Source organism: Dendropsophus ebraccatus, chromosome 10 (assembly GCF_027789765.1).
Source record: "Dendropsophus ebraccatus isolate aDenEbr1 chromosome 10, aDenEbr1.pat, whole genome shotgun sequence".
Classification (NCBI taxonomy): Eukaryota; Metazoa; Chordata; class Amphibia; order Anura; family Hylidae; genus Dendropsophus; species Dendropsophus ebraccatus.
The window spans coordinates 21878903-21895766 of NC_091463.1; the positions used below are offsets into that span (position 1 = coordinate 21878903).

At 42.1% G+C, this 16864-nt stretch overlaps 1 protein-coding gene across 1 annotated transcript in view; it reads right to left on the reverse strand.

Moving 5' to 3' along the window:
* Positions 1–537: 537 nt before the first annotated feature.
* The window catches only part of PTGES (prostaglandin E synthase), a 28868-nt gene continuing 12541 nt past the window's right edge, over positions 538–16864 (reverse strand). Inside the window, exon 3 of the mRNA XM_069986144.1 lies at positions 538–2092. Coding sequence (XP_069842245.1) covers positions 1843–2092 — 250 coding nt within the window. The 3' untranslated portion in view covers positions 538–1842. The remainder of the gene's footprint in view (positions 2093–16864) is intronic.

Here is a 16864-nt window from a genome sequence, read left to right on the forward strand (position 1 = left end):
AGCAAGCCTCTGAGACCTCAGTGGGCCCCTGCCAGTGTGGGCCCAGGAGCCACTGCCCCCCCTGCACCCCCCAAATTTCACTTATGATTGAAGTGAATGTAATTGCAAACCACACCTGAACTGGAGACAAGAGAAGTGCTGTCTCTGGAAGAAAGTGGCCATGTTTTTGTAGCTCTGGACAACCCCTTTAAGGATTTATGTGGACTTATTTCCACTTTTGCAACCATTTTTTAACAATATGCATATAAAATTTAGAAAAAAAAAATAAGGAAATTTTGTAGTCTTGATTAAAAATCTCTTTGTATTTTGCGCATACAGCTGCAGATTGATGTGTCTCCATGGATACAGACTACAAACAAATCCTTTGTAGTCTGGTCATGTAGCCCTACTCCCTTCTGTCTGCCTCCAGTTTCTTTCCAACCTACATGACCCATGTTATTAGGGGGCAGGCATTCACAAATATGGCTACCAAATGAGACAATTCATTTGATTATTGGAACTACACATAGGACTGCATACACAAAACGGTACAATATGTTTGATCCAAAAAGTTGTTTTATTTTCTTTTAAATACATTGGTGCAATAACATTTCTGTAGACATAGACCTTTCCTTTAAAGTATCTCTGTAAAGTTTTGATCGGTTATGGTCTGGGTGTTCAACCCCCTAGAGATCAATAGATGGAGCTGTGAGAAGCCCTCAGCTAAGTGGTTCACTCTCCAAGCCCCTCCCCCCCCCACACACAACATATTCACACACATTATGTACATACACATATATCCACATTACACACATATACATACACACTATGCACATGACATAGTCATACACATTACACATATACTGATGCATACATACTTACACCACACATACATATTTATACACATTATACATGTACAGCTGCCACATCCCACAGGTGGAGAGGAGCCCATGGTAGCCACTGTGACTATCTCTATGACTTGTACACCCTTTACCCAATAACTAGTATTTCAGAAGACAACCCTCTTACAGGTACTGCAGAAAAGATTTGAACAAAAAATGGAACAAACCAAAAGCGACAATGTACTATAAGAATAATGGGCAGTGTTACACTCACCTATATGGGTTGTGCTACGAACACAACACAAGCTTGGTTGCGGCCTATACCTATAACCAGAGTGGGATCGGTGAAGTTTGCAGCAAACACTCATGTAGAAAAGGGGGTTGGGGCAGGATATAAAATAACATGAGCTTTTAATATATTATTATACGTGTTTTGGGAATAACACCTTCCTCAGGGCCACCATATCCAGTGTGGTAGACCTGAAGAAGGGAGGTGTTACCCCCCAAAACACATTGTCCATGTGCCATTAAATAAAATAACATTATTTTCTCTGCTGTTTTACAGGCAGGCACAGCGGTTAGCGGGATAGCAACTTCAGCATACCAGCTTCTACAGATCCCTCCTACAAGTGTTAGCCTTAAAGGGGGTGCTGCCTTACATACCAGACACAACCTAAGCACAAGATGGGCGCTGTTTAAAAAGGAAGAAACGGACCCCTTTAAGATATAAAAGGTGAAATTTTAAAAAAATTCCTTCACAATAAAATAAACCTTCATTGATTGTTCACAAACAATATAAAAAGCTACTAACAGTCAACATTATTAGTGACATAATGTGTAGTCCGAACACTGATGCTTGGTTACATAATAAAGACATTTACCCGATGCAGCTTCACCATGAGGAAGGCAAATGGGGCACCGAGGGGGGCAATGTTTGCACTTAGGTAAAAGGACCTTATATACAATATTGAACGAAATCCCGGCCATGGCTACTTGGTGTATGAAGACGCAATGCCTCTGTCTACCAGTAGGAGGCGACAGAGAAAAGAATTTGGAAAGCCATAGAAAAGCATGGAAGCTGGGCTATGCTGTAGGCCACGGAACGCGTTGGGGCTTTCAGGGATAACACATAGGCTGCCGTATGGACTAAGCGACCGATGAAGAAAACAACAAAATGGATCCTGGCGATGCTTGGGTTGGGTTCCAGTAAGGAGTAAATGGCTCCAAGGAAAAGGAAGGGGAAGATGTTCTCCATGTCATTACGATGAGCTCTAGAGAAAACAAAACAGGCATAGAGTTACTTATATGATAAGAAGTCTTTGAAAGCAAGAAGCAAGCAAAGAAAGATTATAACACTCCCAACAAAAATAACAAGATCCATCAACAGCATCATCATGCACCGCCACTAGGCATAACACAATGTATCGGTTTTGCCTAAAATGTTCCTTAAGTGATGCCATGTAGTAATACATAATGTACAAAATGACCAAATTCTGTTCACTTGACTAATAGACAAGCTGCTGTTGATGGATCTTTTAAAGGGGTTATCCAGCGCTACAAAAACATGGCCACTTTTCCCCCTTTCTTGCCTCCAGATTGGGTGGGGTTTTAAACTCAGTTCCATTGAAGTAAATGGAGCTTAATTGCAAACCACACCTGAACTGGAGACAAGAGAAGGGGAAAAGTTGCCATGTTTTTGTAGCGCTGGATAAACCCTTTAAGAACTTTAGTACAAAATAGTAAAGTCATGTCCAGTTTCTGGTTATGTGTGTGGTTGGCTTGTTAATGCCTACACAGGTATAATAAAGATATATATTAGAAGCTGGACTTTACACTTGCAATCTACTTGTAATAGAGATGGTAATTAAAGGGGTTGCCCTAACTAGACAATACCTAAAAAAAAAGCACCTAGAGTACCTGACGGATGCTAGTCTATTGCTGAAACTAATAGTGATTGGCTGTTTGTAGTGAGGATCTGACAGCGGGAGCAGCGAAGGAGATAGGTACAGTATACTTGAAGAGGCAGTAAACAAAGTTTTATATTTGCCTGGAAAAGCCCTTTAAAGGGGAGAAGTTTCCGCAGGTTAGAAAAACCTAACCTGCTGATGCATCTCTACTGCACAGGTATGTCTCTTACCTTCCTCCTAGGTGCTGTTTCAGTGCAGTTAGTCGTGGGCTCGTGTTTGGAGCACTGGGGCACTACCCGCCCTTTCTAGTGATAAGGAATGGAGCGGGCCAGATTGGTGCTATGTGGGCGGGGCTATGTGCTCCTAATGGGTGCCGCAGTGCTCCTAACGGTCTTTCCAGACTATAGAGTACATGACTAACTGCACCGGCACAGTGCCAAGGAGGAAGGTAAGACACATACCTTCCTCCTCAGCGTCTCCTGTGCAATAGGGGCATATAAGCAGGTTAGATTTCTCTAACCTGCCGACAGTTCCCCTTTAAGGCTTTGTTCACATAGCGTAAGAGACTGGCCGTTCACGGGTGACCGGGTCACGGAACGGCCGTTCTCTGAAAAGATCATCCCGGCCAGTACTGCAGTACCGGCCGGATGATCTTTCGGGCAGCAGTGTTCTGATTCGGGCGCATCCATACGCGCCCGTATCAGAACTTTTCACTGCACGCTATAGACCAAGCCGCCGGATCCGCTCGCACTGACATGGTTTTCTGCGGCCACTATTCAATGAATAGCGGCTGCAGAAAACTGACATGTCAGTTGTTTGCGGCGCTGCTAGGGATCCCGGCCGGTGATACTACAAAAATATACATTGTGTGAACATAGCCTAATACTGTAGCCCTCTGTTAGGAGCCTCATCTCTTGGATGGGAGAAGTTACAAAGAGTGCCTCCCCATCTAGAGGACCTGTCCTGCATTGCACAATTTACCTTTTTTTAAGGATCACAGTGTGATACTTAATCTCCCCTGTGGTGGCGCTGCAGGAAAACTGAACTCCTGACTCCAGGTTTCAACCCAGATAAGAAGTGATTACTGGATTTTCCAGCATTTGATCAGCTGAAAATGTCCAAAGCAGAGAGTTTGGAAGAATGGTTGTGATACCTGCGGATGTTGTCTCTCTACAGCAAGGTGTGTCATACACTACATCAGTGTAAGGCCAGTGCAATGTAATACCAGTCATATGATGCCAAGTATAAATAAATTGCATAATCTAAATGACGTAAAACCAATTTTGTGACATATGGGCCAAGGACCTTGTAAATATCATCTTTTATTGACGTTAACATTCACCTATATTTCCGTGTAATTTTCACACCACCCTGCTGAGTCATATATCCAGGGATAGAATAAATTGCATTTGAAGAGGTACAGCCTTCTCATATAAGTATGTGTCTAATAGTACTTATTTAGTCCTAGCTCTGCAAAAAGCCCCTTCTTCTTCTTAAATGTACAGTGTAGTGCCTTAAAGGATTCTCTGGGCTTAAAAAAAATACTTCCGCCTTTCTCCAGAAAAAGCACCAATGTCCTTGGGTTTGGATTTTGCACCTTTGTTTCATTGAAGCTGAACTGTAATACCACACAGAACCTGAGGACAGGGGCGGCACTGTTTTTGCAAGAAAGTAGATGTGTTTTATTTATCCTGGATAAACCCTTTAACCGCCAAGAAGTCCCTAAAACCAATACAAAAACATTTTCAAATAATACAAATGCCCCATGCTAGGGCGCTATGAAAAGAGTGTATGCCTCCCTGTTCAGTATATAGGAGCCCCACTTCTCTACGTAGTTTCTGTGATGCCCTGTGGATACCATGGAAAGTAAATACTGGGCAGGGAGGTATACGCCGCATGCCTTCTACTCAGTGAGCACTGTGTGGTCCATATGCACACCATCAACACTTTACAGTACAGGGACTCCTCTCAAATTGACAGGAGTCTCTCCTTATCTTTATGTTTATGTTTTGCATCATAGTATGTTATGGTAGGACAAGAGTGTCAATCATCATCTTCAGGCGGAAAACATTCGCTGGGATCGGCTTTTTGCGCTCAGCCCAGTGAATGTGAACGGAGTATGGAAGCATATGTATGCCTCTTTGCTCAGTAAGTAAAGTGGCAGGGATTCCTGTCTTTCTGACAGGTGTCCCTGTTACAGTGCCAGTTTGCAGAAAAATATCACCGAAAATTCAGATTTGGACAATATTTTTGGTCAAATTCTGTACAAATCTGGTTCATGCCGAATGGGTTCACTCGTTGAGATTATTTGTGCTTATAGGTTGCTGAGATGTATTTCTGGTACGGCAGTCCCCAGAGGTAGTGGCCCCCTGAAATACGCCTTCAAATTCCAACAAGCAACAGCAGACTGAGCGACTACAGCAGATCTGCAGCTGAATCTTTTCATTCTGCAACTTGTCTCCAATTTCCCATGTAGCCTTGAGCTTGGAATGTGATCCAGGAAAAATTCTGGACGGAATGAAAGGCCGTCACTAAAGTAGACGTTCTCCTCCTGCCTGGTAATTGAGTGCAGACCTCATATGGGATAGATCCCTTCTCCACTTTCTCTGAGGGAGAATCAGAACGACAAGTGAGACGTTATATAAACAGGGGTTGTATAAACTTTAGCTAGGGAGTTCCCTTTTCATTAGCAACATAAGCAAAAGCTATGTATACACAAATCTCAGCTGTATATCTGTATACACACTGGTAGGAGCTGAGCCTTCAGTTGTTTCCGCATGCCTAAAGTTCCTAAAAATGCTACAGTCCCAGCATATGGCCCTCGGATATGAAGGTTATACTGTATGCACATTTTTATGTTTCTTTCTTTGTTTATTATTTATTCCTTATTTATTTATTATTCCTTATTTATTATTTATTTATCTATTTTATTTATTTATTAGCTATTTTTGTATTGTTCTTTGTATCATTTATTCCTCCAATATATTCATCAGCTCTAAATAGGAAATTCATATCTACAATGGAGCTCACAATCTAATTTCTTTATCTCACCTTCACGTTAGATGGGATGGGTGGGATCGAGTCGGTTCTCACGGGTTCCTGCAAATCGGTTGTTAAAATCACCAGACCGGGGAGAACCAGTGCCGCTGTCCCGGCTGTGAACTTGCTACCACTGATTGCTTTGCCTCTAATTCTCCACTGCATAGACAGCATTATGCTGCTCCGACAGACAGCTATTGCTCATGCACACTCAGCCCAGCCGAGCATGCCTATGTTCCAAATGCAAAGAGGGTGTAAAGCCGCTGTCGTTTGTTGTAGCTGCCAACCAAGTGTCCAGTTTACCAAGTAACCGGGTGCCTATAGGAATTCACTGGGACCAGTGAAGACACAGTCCACATTATTCACTCACTGGGAATGGGGCACTGTAAGCTCCTATTGAGTTATACCAAGTTACTGGGATCGGTGAATGGAGCGTGCGCCTTACATAATCTGGAATCAGTGAATGGAGCGTGCGCCTTACATAATCAATGGTCGCACTCCACTCCTACTGGGTTATACAAGTTGGGTTTCATTAGATTGGATGATTGACTGGCTGATTGTTATTTTTTTTTTTAACTGTGATTTTTCCGATTTTTGACACTTTTACAAGAACATGCATTAACAAATTTGCCCTTCTGTAATAGTCCCAGTATTGTAGCTTCTAGAGTTTGGTTGTTTTATTAAAATTCAGGTTCGATTTGTGAATATTAACAAATTTGCCGCAAAATTTGCGAAGCTCAGAAAAATAATTTTTGGCTGCTTTGCTCATCTCTAGCCACCAGTAATACAATGTATAGTCACCCTATGCCCCATAGTAGTGGCCCGGCCTGCTGCGTCTACTGCTGATACATCGCACTACACTACATCATAATTCTGCCAAAATAAGGAGTCAGCTTTGGGTGGAATTATCATAAAATGTAACCTGTTATTACTTATATGTCTAGAGTAGCATCATATCATTACAGAAAGCCTCTCTATATCTGAGGAGTGGTCTTACACCACAGTATATTATAGCAGACACCCCCCACCCCTAGGCTGTGTCATCCCTGTACCCGTCATTGGCAAGTAAAGGCAGACACAGTTTTATTGTCCTATTAGAGAAGTAACTTCACCTAGTGAGAAAGTAAACGGCTCCTTGTGAAGAAGATCCCAGGGCCCAATGCTCTAATCCATAGAGATCAAGGTAAAGCTGCATCTAGACAAGCACTGAGTTCATGGGAATTACAGCTGACCTCCAGCTCCGGGCTTCCCCCTATCCAAATACCACACCTCCTGGGCGGAATGATGTGAATATCAAACAAATGTCCCAAAGTCACAACCAAGGTCCTTGTGTCTGTGCCTTGTACTAGTGACACATAGGGGTCTCCGCCAGCGGTATACCTTTTGGGGCCAATAGGAGGAAAAACACATAAAATACTTAGTAGATGACATCAGAAACATTAACGGCCTAGAAAACGTTCAAACCCGTGACATTCCACAAGCCGCCTCCGTACGCCAGAAAGCATTCCTGAGTGTCCCACAATGCAAACTAAGGCATGGACTGTGGGTCAATATATAGAGCGGCTCAGCAAGGGGTGGGATGGGCAGATCATTAACGTGTGCTCATTATCAATGACAAATATATGACAAAACTAAACATACAAGGAGCTGTGTGCTCAGCCCCATTAACTAGAGCAGGAAGCGGGAAAAGTCTTCGGAAGAGATACAGTAGAACATGTTTATTATGCTTAGCTATTATGTAGTTTATATTCCCTTAAAGGCCATAGAGGGGGCAAAACTGTATAGGCTGAGCGGTGGAGTGTGTGCACTTAATGGCCGCTGCAAAGAATGGCAATTAACGGACAGAAGAGAGCCCATAAACTTATACAGGGGTGGTGCAGATGTATGGGGGTATGTATAATACATACAGTATAGAGATATAATGTTATTGTGTGTACACATACATGTTTTCTGACCTGCTAAAAGTCATATCATAAAATCCAGTGCTCAGCAATATATAGAGGTCTGTGCAGCAGAACTGACAGGAGCAGAGGTTAGAGGAGCAAACTAATAAAACAAAAGACTGCACTGACAGGAGCAGTGGAGATAAGAACTGTGTGTAACCCCTTCCTCTCAGGTTGGTATCTGCCTAGGCTGTTCACCAACAAGAGTTAAAAATGAATCATTTTTATCACTTTATTATATAGATTGGTTTTATTAGTTATAGCTATGGTCAAGGCAAGATTGTCATTACAGCTCCTGGACCTCCGGCTCCGGGCCCGCACAGGTCCATAAATCTAAACCTCTATCGACAGATTACCGCACCATATACAAAAGGATATAAATATGTGTGTGTGTAGTTCTTAGACAAAGGACCACAGATGGGGGGCAGCAAGCGTTTGTATTGGGGCCCATGAACCTTTAGTTACACCCTATGCACCATGGTCAACCATTATTGTAGGCCCATTATAGATTGGTGCCTGCTGACATTGCGCATTGACACATGCAATATGGACCATATCTAGTGTTGCAATCTTACAGTACCTAATATACACCTCCAGTATTACAAAGTACTGAGATGTGTATATAAAGCAATATTACAAGTATTCGCTCCTGTAACTATAAATGTGATCGGTATTCAATTGTACATGGACACTCCAATGGTCTCAGCTGCAGTCATGTGACCACTTTCTTGGTGCCCAATAATAATAATGATGAAGACCACCTATGTCATAGGGCTAAACATGCCCCAAGTGGAATACTGATGCAGGGGGCACCAATCAGCACAGGAGTAAGTTGTTCCTATGTGATGTGAGTGAAGTGAACACGGTTTATATAGTATTCATAGGACGTCCATGCCAAGCAACTCTTGGATACCATTCCTTTGCTGTCACCTGTACACAAACAGTGGGGTCCCAGGGGGCACACAAAAGGCTTTCAAGCTACATCTTATATCTTGTATGCCTACTCTCTTATGTAACACACAGTATATATCTATGTCTTACATTTTACTTGCCGGTCTCCCTCGCCCCAGTTTTCCATCCGACAAGCACAAGGTTACAGTCATTCCATAACAGAGGAAACTTTGTACGCTCCTCCAAACCCACCTAACATCTCGCTGCCAAGTTATTAGCTAAACATTGTAAACTGCCCCAAATATTATGTTTACTATGGGAAAAACACCAGTTAAATAGGGATTACTGTCCTTCCCAATTGTGGCTTCCTGGACAGCTCCGTCTATTGACGTTCCCATGCAGGGAAAGCCTTCCCCGAGGAATCCAAAGGGCAGAGAAAATGGGGAAAAACAGTCTAATTATTAGGACGGCAGTATGTAATTTATACAGTAGCCTACGGCCCTGTGCAGACATGGGGGCCCACAAAAGTCCCACTGCTTCCGAGCTCTACATGGAATGTATCTATGATTGATGGGAATGAAATGGATCCTATAGGATTATAAAATATTGGCTATAATACAGTGCAAAAGCAAAAAAAATATTACCCTACAGTGCCTAAATAGTGCTACAAGATGAACCGCCACTGGTTGGGCCCTTTAGGAAAGATCAAAATAGGCTTTCTATTATGGTGTCTAAATGTGGCCCCTATCCAGGAACAGAAAGACCTGAAGTTGAAGGGGTACTCCGGAAAAACGTTATTCTTTCAACTCAACTGGTTTTAAAAAGTTATATAAATTTGTAATTTACATTTAATTTAAAAATCTCCAGTCTTCCACTACCTATCAGCTACTGTATGTCCTGCAGGAAGTGGTGTTTCCTTTCCAGTCTGACACAGTGCTCTCTGCTGCCACCTCTGTCCATGTCAGGAACTGTCCAGAGCAGTAGCAATTCCCCATAGAAAACCTATCTTGCTCTGGACAGATCCTGTCACTGACAGAGGTGGCAGCAGAGAACACTGTGTCAGATTGAAGAGTATCCACCACTTCCTGCAGGGCATACAGCAGCTGATGAGTATGGGAAGACTAAAGCCACAAGCTGTAATCATCAGAAATCCACAGCACCAACACTGTAACCATATGACCTCTATGTATGTACTACAATGGGGGTGAATTATTGCTGCATGTAGGGATGAAGTCATGTCGTTCCTAAATAATACCGTCATACAGTGCTCTAATATTACTGCAATATACTACATCATAAATAATAGCACAGATAACAAGTCCTGGAGGAGCAAGTAACTACAGACCCTGGTATATACAGTGAATCCTGCTATGAGTAATCCGGGAAATGTGGCGGAGTCTCCTAGACGGTGGGCATTGCCAATATACATTTCTTCTCAGGATGAATATATTCTATCTGCTGTCATCACTAGTATCTGCCTGCGCCTCCTCTACAGGTCAGGGGTTGCTGTATATATCTATAGGCAGTGGCGGAAAATGTATTATTTACTATGGTATGAAGCAAAGCCAGGAGTTTGGCATTGGGTGCCCTCTTTGTGCCCAGTTCTATTGGCCGCTATAATGTAGGTGTTCAGCCCTGGTACATTGTTTTAGTGGTAGCTTGTGATTGTTTGCTCTTCTTGGAGACGCTGCTTATTGTAGTCTACTACATCCACATGATGGTTACTAAGCTGCAGAATATAAATGATATGGAAAATCGGATTCCTGGACAACTTCAAACCAGGGAATGAAATGAACAGGAAATCCTACAAAGGGCCAGGCACATAACAAAGGGCGACCATCCAGTGTGGTTTCTGGGATGGGATTCATGGTTGTGGAGGGTTTTCTGTACTGGGATATATCACAAACTTATAGGATCTGGGGAAACTACATCAAATTGATTAGAAAACAATTCCTTAAAGGGGTACGACAGCAAAAATAATTTAAATCAATTGGTATGAGAAAGTGATATAAATCTGTAATTTATTTCTATCTAAAAATCTCAAGCCTTCAAGTATTAATCAGCTGCTGTATGTCCTGCAAGAAGTGGTGTATTCTTTCCAGTCTGACACAGTGCTCTCTGCTGCCACCTCCGTCCACGATAGGAAATGTCCAGAGCAGCAGAAAAGACCAGACTAGAAAAAATCCCCCACTTCCTGCAGGACATACAGCAGCTGATAAGTACTGGTAGAGATTTTTAAATAGAAGTAAATTACAAATCTATATAAATTTCTGACACCTGTGAATACATTACCTGATGTCCCACTCAGCTAATCAGTGCGCTCAACCACAGCCACTGAAGCAAGCCGGCACATGGACCAGTAATGTATTCACCGGGCTGCGTCGGGTTAAAGGGGCCGGTGTTTACATACTCGCAGAGGGATGAAAATTCCTCTGCGAGTATGTAATTCTATTCAAAATTACAGTGTCTAGAATGACAGCGGATATCGCTGCGGAATTCGCAGCATCAAATCCACTGCGATTCACTATGCGTAAAGGCACCGTAAAGGAGAACTCCGGGCTGGGGTGATTTTCGGCAGAGTTCTTGGGAGGGGGAGGATAAAAGTAGTAAAATGCCAGTCAGCTGACTGGCTGAGGTGGCCTGGCATGGCATGGCCCAGGTCCCCACTCAGACCCAGAAGCAGCCGGGACTGGGGGACCGGAGCTGCGGGATTCCGGCATCAGCACTAGAGCGGGGGAGGTGGGAGCATGTTACTTCTTTAACCCTCCCCAGCACACTGCCAAAAATCACCCCAGCCCGGAGTTCTCCTTTAAGGAACATTTGACACTGTGTAAAGTATATTCAAAGTAAACCTGCAGCTTCAGTAACATCATTCAGATATAACGCAAGACAGTCAAATAGCATAAAAAACATCATATATACTGTAGCTCATGTTTTGTGAAGTCTCAGCCAGGTCAAGCCAGCGTGACCCCCCTCCAAAGCTCTCCCTGGAGCCCAAGTTCTCGTCTGGTTAATGGAAGCTGGCTTTTTATAGTCTACTTAACATTCAATACAAACAAAACAAATGTGAGTGGTATTATTAGTTCAGGATCAGTCTGTTGCACAAAGGGAATTTGCAGATTTCTGACCAAGCTGTAAAAACGTCAAGAACGCTTTAGGGTCAGCGATAAACTCTTCTCCAAATTACAGTAGGTGGAGGGATTACTACAACACGGCGCGGTCTAGTGAGATGTGGGGTGACTGCTAGATAGTCTGTCCTATAACCAGGCAGTGTTGATCCAGAAAAAGGCAACAAAAGAAACTACTAAGAATAGGGGTGTACACAAAACAAGGAATAAAATGATGCCCCTTCTGATGCAGGTTAAGACCATCCTCCTAATCATACTCATTTCTTCCTCTTCTGTTTTGGAGCTAAATTATCCAATTTTATTTTGCGGAGGACCCAACATGTCTATGCATTACACAGTCTATTGATTTTAAAGGGGTTTTCCAATGCTACAAAAACATGGCCCCTTTTCCCCCTCTCTTGTCTCCAGATTGGGTGGGTATGAATCTCAGTTCTATTGAAGTAAATGGAGCTTAATTGCAAACCTTACCTGGACTGGAGACAAGAGTGGGGCAAAAGTGGCCATGTTTTTGGAGCATTGGATAACTCCTTTAATAGAGACCATGTAATATCTCATTTCTCCTGTGGAGGCACTGCATGGGAATTTAACAATCTAATAAGGGTTACTCCACAAATTATAGCCGATCATTGAGGCCTTCAGTATTGTGACACCCTCCTGCTATTAGTTTATCATTAGTGGACCCTTTTAACAAAAAGAGATTAGGCAAAGTGGAGAACCGCAAAACATTTCACAACAAGCACAATGGTTATATTAAAAGTCACACTGATCTACGTATATAAGTATCCCTTCTTTTACTGTTTGTAGAAGGACAAAAAAGTAGATTAACACATGGATTAGACTACACAGGTTTTGTTTGTAGTCTGTAACCATGGAGACATATAGATCTGCATAAGGAATGAACTCACAAAATGGTAGATTTTTGAATTGTTAACTTGTTTTAATGGTGAAAAAAGCTACATACCATATATATATATATATATATATATATGTGTGTGTGTGTGTGTGTGTTCAGTTAAGTAGAACCATGACTGTATAGGTCACAGATTAAACTTTAAATCACAGATTACTAATGTCCTACTCTTTAGTGATCAGTATTTAGAGAATGACCCATGTTGAATTGTGCAAAAGAAAGTGACTCATGCCAACGCGTTTCCTACTGTGACTCCCGTTTTCTTTAAGTGTGAAGAGCATTAGGCTGTTTACGCCAGAAGTTTGCTTTCATTACAGGGGAAAAAGTAATAGTGTGGTCAGACTTGGCTGGGACAGCCATGGTCGGAGCTAAGGCGGCTGACAAGTAGATGAGTGACTAAGGTAACAGCATTACATAGGAACATCTGCTATCCATCGTGGTACGCATACAGCCTTATACGGCCTGGTCAGAAGCAGGCACATTATTATATCTTCCCCTCTATGAAAAATATCTCCATGTATTAGTCAGTGTGGACATGGTGCCAAGCCTGAGATACTATCTCATTGCTGCCAACGAATGCCAGGCTACAGCAAGCATGCTTAAAGGGAATGTGTCATCAGATAATGATCTACCGATTGAATAAAGTTTATTGTTTAATAAAATTTTAAAATAATTTTTCAAGTGTTTTTTTTTTATCTTACTCGCTATATTATAAAATAATCCTGAAATCTTGCAGTTTTTATTCTGGCCATTTGGTCTAAAACTAAGCTGAGACGTCCTGTTCTGTCTGTGATGATAAGGAGGAGGATGCTGTAAAGTGATCTGTACAGAATTACAGAAAAAGGTGACACTAGTAGATAGATGGCACCAGTATAAGAGAATCGCAGCTCCCTGTGGATTGAGCTCCTCAAAGGTCACAGAGTATACTCTGTAATGTTTCACATTCATCCCAAGGGGACAGATCTTGTCTGTTGTCATGTATGTCCATGGGGCTTGCCGTAAAGCACAGGTGTCAAATTCACTGTTGCAAAACTACAAAGCTTTAGTATAATGGGAACAGCAACAGATGTAAGACTGCAGTTTGACACCCCTGCTGTGAAGCATATCACTAAATGCTGTTAAAAACAACTCAGTCAAGATGACAGCCCCCTTAGCAATGTACAAAAAATAAAATAAGGAAAAAAATACAATAATAAAATAGAAAAAGATTAGAAAAAAAGAACATATGTCAGTGTCTAGTTCTAATCAGTATATGAATCTAATTTCTGGAAATTTCAATATCTTCTGGGTGGCGGCTTCCCACCAAATCTTGTATTACATGGTGATGTAATGTATGATACCTGTATGAGTGACTGTACTGTCCAGAGCAGTAGTGGTTTTCTATGGGATTTGCTGCTCTGGACAGTTCCTGACATGGATAGAGGTGGTGACAGAGAGCACTGTGTCAGACTAGAAAGAATACACCACTTCCTGCAGATCATACAGCAGCTGATAAGTACTGGAAGACTAGATATTTTTAAATATATGTAAATTACAAATCTATATAACTTTCTAAAAGCAGTTAATTTGAAAGAAAACAATTTTTGCCGGAGTTTCAAGTGCACACACATTGAACAGGCCATCCACCATGCCACCATACGGCCCAGCCTTTGTAATGCTTGTCAGTAATATTGCATTGCAGAGGTATATAACCAAACTAGTGACATGTGAGCGTAGATTAAAGCTTTTAAGAAGATAACATTTCACTTTGGATTGCTTCATGCTGTGGGTGTTGGCGATGCATATTAACATTTCATGTCGGCCAGAGAGTAATTCTTCCCAGACATGGTAGATATCAAGTTTCTGGACATAATGAAATACTCAGGTCTTGCGTGTCTGGGGGAGGCGATGACCTGATTGGGTGCAGAAATTACAGGGTTACGTCAGAGAGTCTGATGAGATGAAAGAAGCTTTGAATCATAGTTGACGGATGGTAACACAAATCACCTTTATAAGAACTGCCCCCTACTGGTTACAGTGTGTAACAACCATGGCATTGTGTGCTCAGAGTCACTAGCTTTACATAAATCCTGATTTGCGATGCAGAGTTGTTGTACCCCTTTTATACGGGCCGGTGATCGTCCAGAAGCGATGCTAGAAATGCTCTGCATCTGATAGTCGGCCTGTGTAAAAGTGACAGCGATCAGCTGAGAAGCGGGCAAACCCTCAGCTGATCGTGTCTTTTGAGCCTGCTTTAAAATTTATTGTAATCCGCTGCACATCTTCTTGTGTAAACAGGTTTATGTGCAGCCGATAACAATAAAGTGACAGCACAGATATGTATATATCTGCAGGGGCATAACTACAAATGGCTGGACCCCATAGCAAACTTTTCATTGACCCCTTCTCAACTGACCACTAATCCGTCAACGGTAGTCATAACTGCATAACTGCAAGCGCTTGACAGGATCTGCAAGGGACACTTGCAGATCCCGGGAGGACTGGTCAGCCACTTGGTGCTGGAAATGGTGACAGCTAATGGGGCCCAGTGTATTGCAGGAGCAGGCCACAGTGCCCCCTGATAAGGTGGGCCCCATAGCAGCTGCTACAGTGGTAGTTGTGTCCCTGAGGATTTGTGCTGTCAGTTTTCAGATCACAAGCAATGTATATATACTTAGTATGGCTGGTAGGTATAGACTGTTGCTTGAGATCTGAAAACTGACAGCACAGATATGTACAGGGTTGCACGAACAATACAAGGATCATTCGGTAGGCCCGGTCGCACTATTTGTCAGGCTACACTTGTTTGCGGCCCCAGCAGCCGACAAATCTTTATGTCTAAAAGACTTCAGACTTTCATTTTCTCTACTAAATATATGAACCTGGAAGATCAGGATGAACAGAAATACTATCCTCTTTGTTAAAGGTTGTTCATTTCTAACTCCAGACTTAGGACCCTATTACAAGGAGCAATAATCTGCCAAATCAGGCCGATCCATGTAATAAAGACAATCAGCCAATGACTACCATCGTTAGCTGATCATGTCTTTAGGTCATGACTTATGCTGCGTTTACATGGAACGATTATCGTTTGCATTTTTGCAAAAACGATCGCATAAATGATTTTTCTTACGAATTTTCAAATGATTTTTCTAACGATTTATTCGTCTAAACGCTGATCGTTAGAAAAACTAAATTGCTGCTTCAAAATCGTTAAACGATCGATTGGGTGAATTATCGCTCCGTGTAAACGTAGCATTAAAATCACAATTGTCAAACCATGTAATAGGCTCAGTAAAAGAATGTCAATCTCGTTTCCATCATTGATCAGGCCGTGTAATTGATCTGGCCTTCTAATGTTAACTACCACCCTTCTCATTTCTGAAATACCCGTGTATCTAGCTTACTAAACTCCATTCCCATAAAATTTCTTTTGCTGATTAGAAACAGATACGAAAATGTGTTCTTTTATTTTAAACTGTTTCCATTTTCTGACTGTAGTTTTTTTTTTATTTCACTTTTTGTACATTGTTATGGGGGCTGCCATATTGCTTGTGCTGTCCTTAACAGCAATTAGTGACATGCTTTACAGCAAGCCTCATGGACACAGACAACAATAGACAGACTGTCTGCTTGAAACATTATGTTTGATTGTTGTTTGATCGTTTTACACGTTTACACCAGAAAATTATTGCTTAAATTCGAACAATTTAACAATTTTCCTGCACGATAATTGGCCCTTAAGGCCACACAGCAATTTTGGCTGCAACCCACAACTGGCTGCAGCCATAACTAGAACTCCATCTTGGCCAGATTACTGCTGGTTATTGGATCATGGTCTCAACCATTGCCGCTCAAACCGCAATCCTATTCTCTTTCATTGGCTGCAGTGTAGTACTAGTCAGGGAGTGTAACATGATGCCTTCGAGAGACAACACTTAATGGGGTATTCCCATCTCAGCTTCTTGTCCCCTGACCATAGAATAGGAGATAACAAACCAATCATTCTCTCTGATAATAAAAACCCTGTTCTCAGGATCAGTAGAGACTAGAGATGAGCGAACCTTGAGCATACGAGTCCATCCAAACCAGATCGTTCGGCATTTGATTAGCGGGGGCTGCTGAACTTGGATAAAGCTCTAAGGTTTTCTGGAAAACATGGATACAGCCAATGACTATATTCATAATTTTCCACATAGCCTTAGGGCTTATTCCAAGTTCAGCAGCCGCCGCTAATCAAATGCCG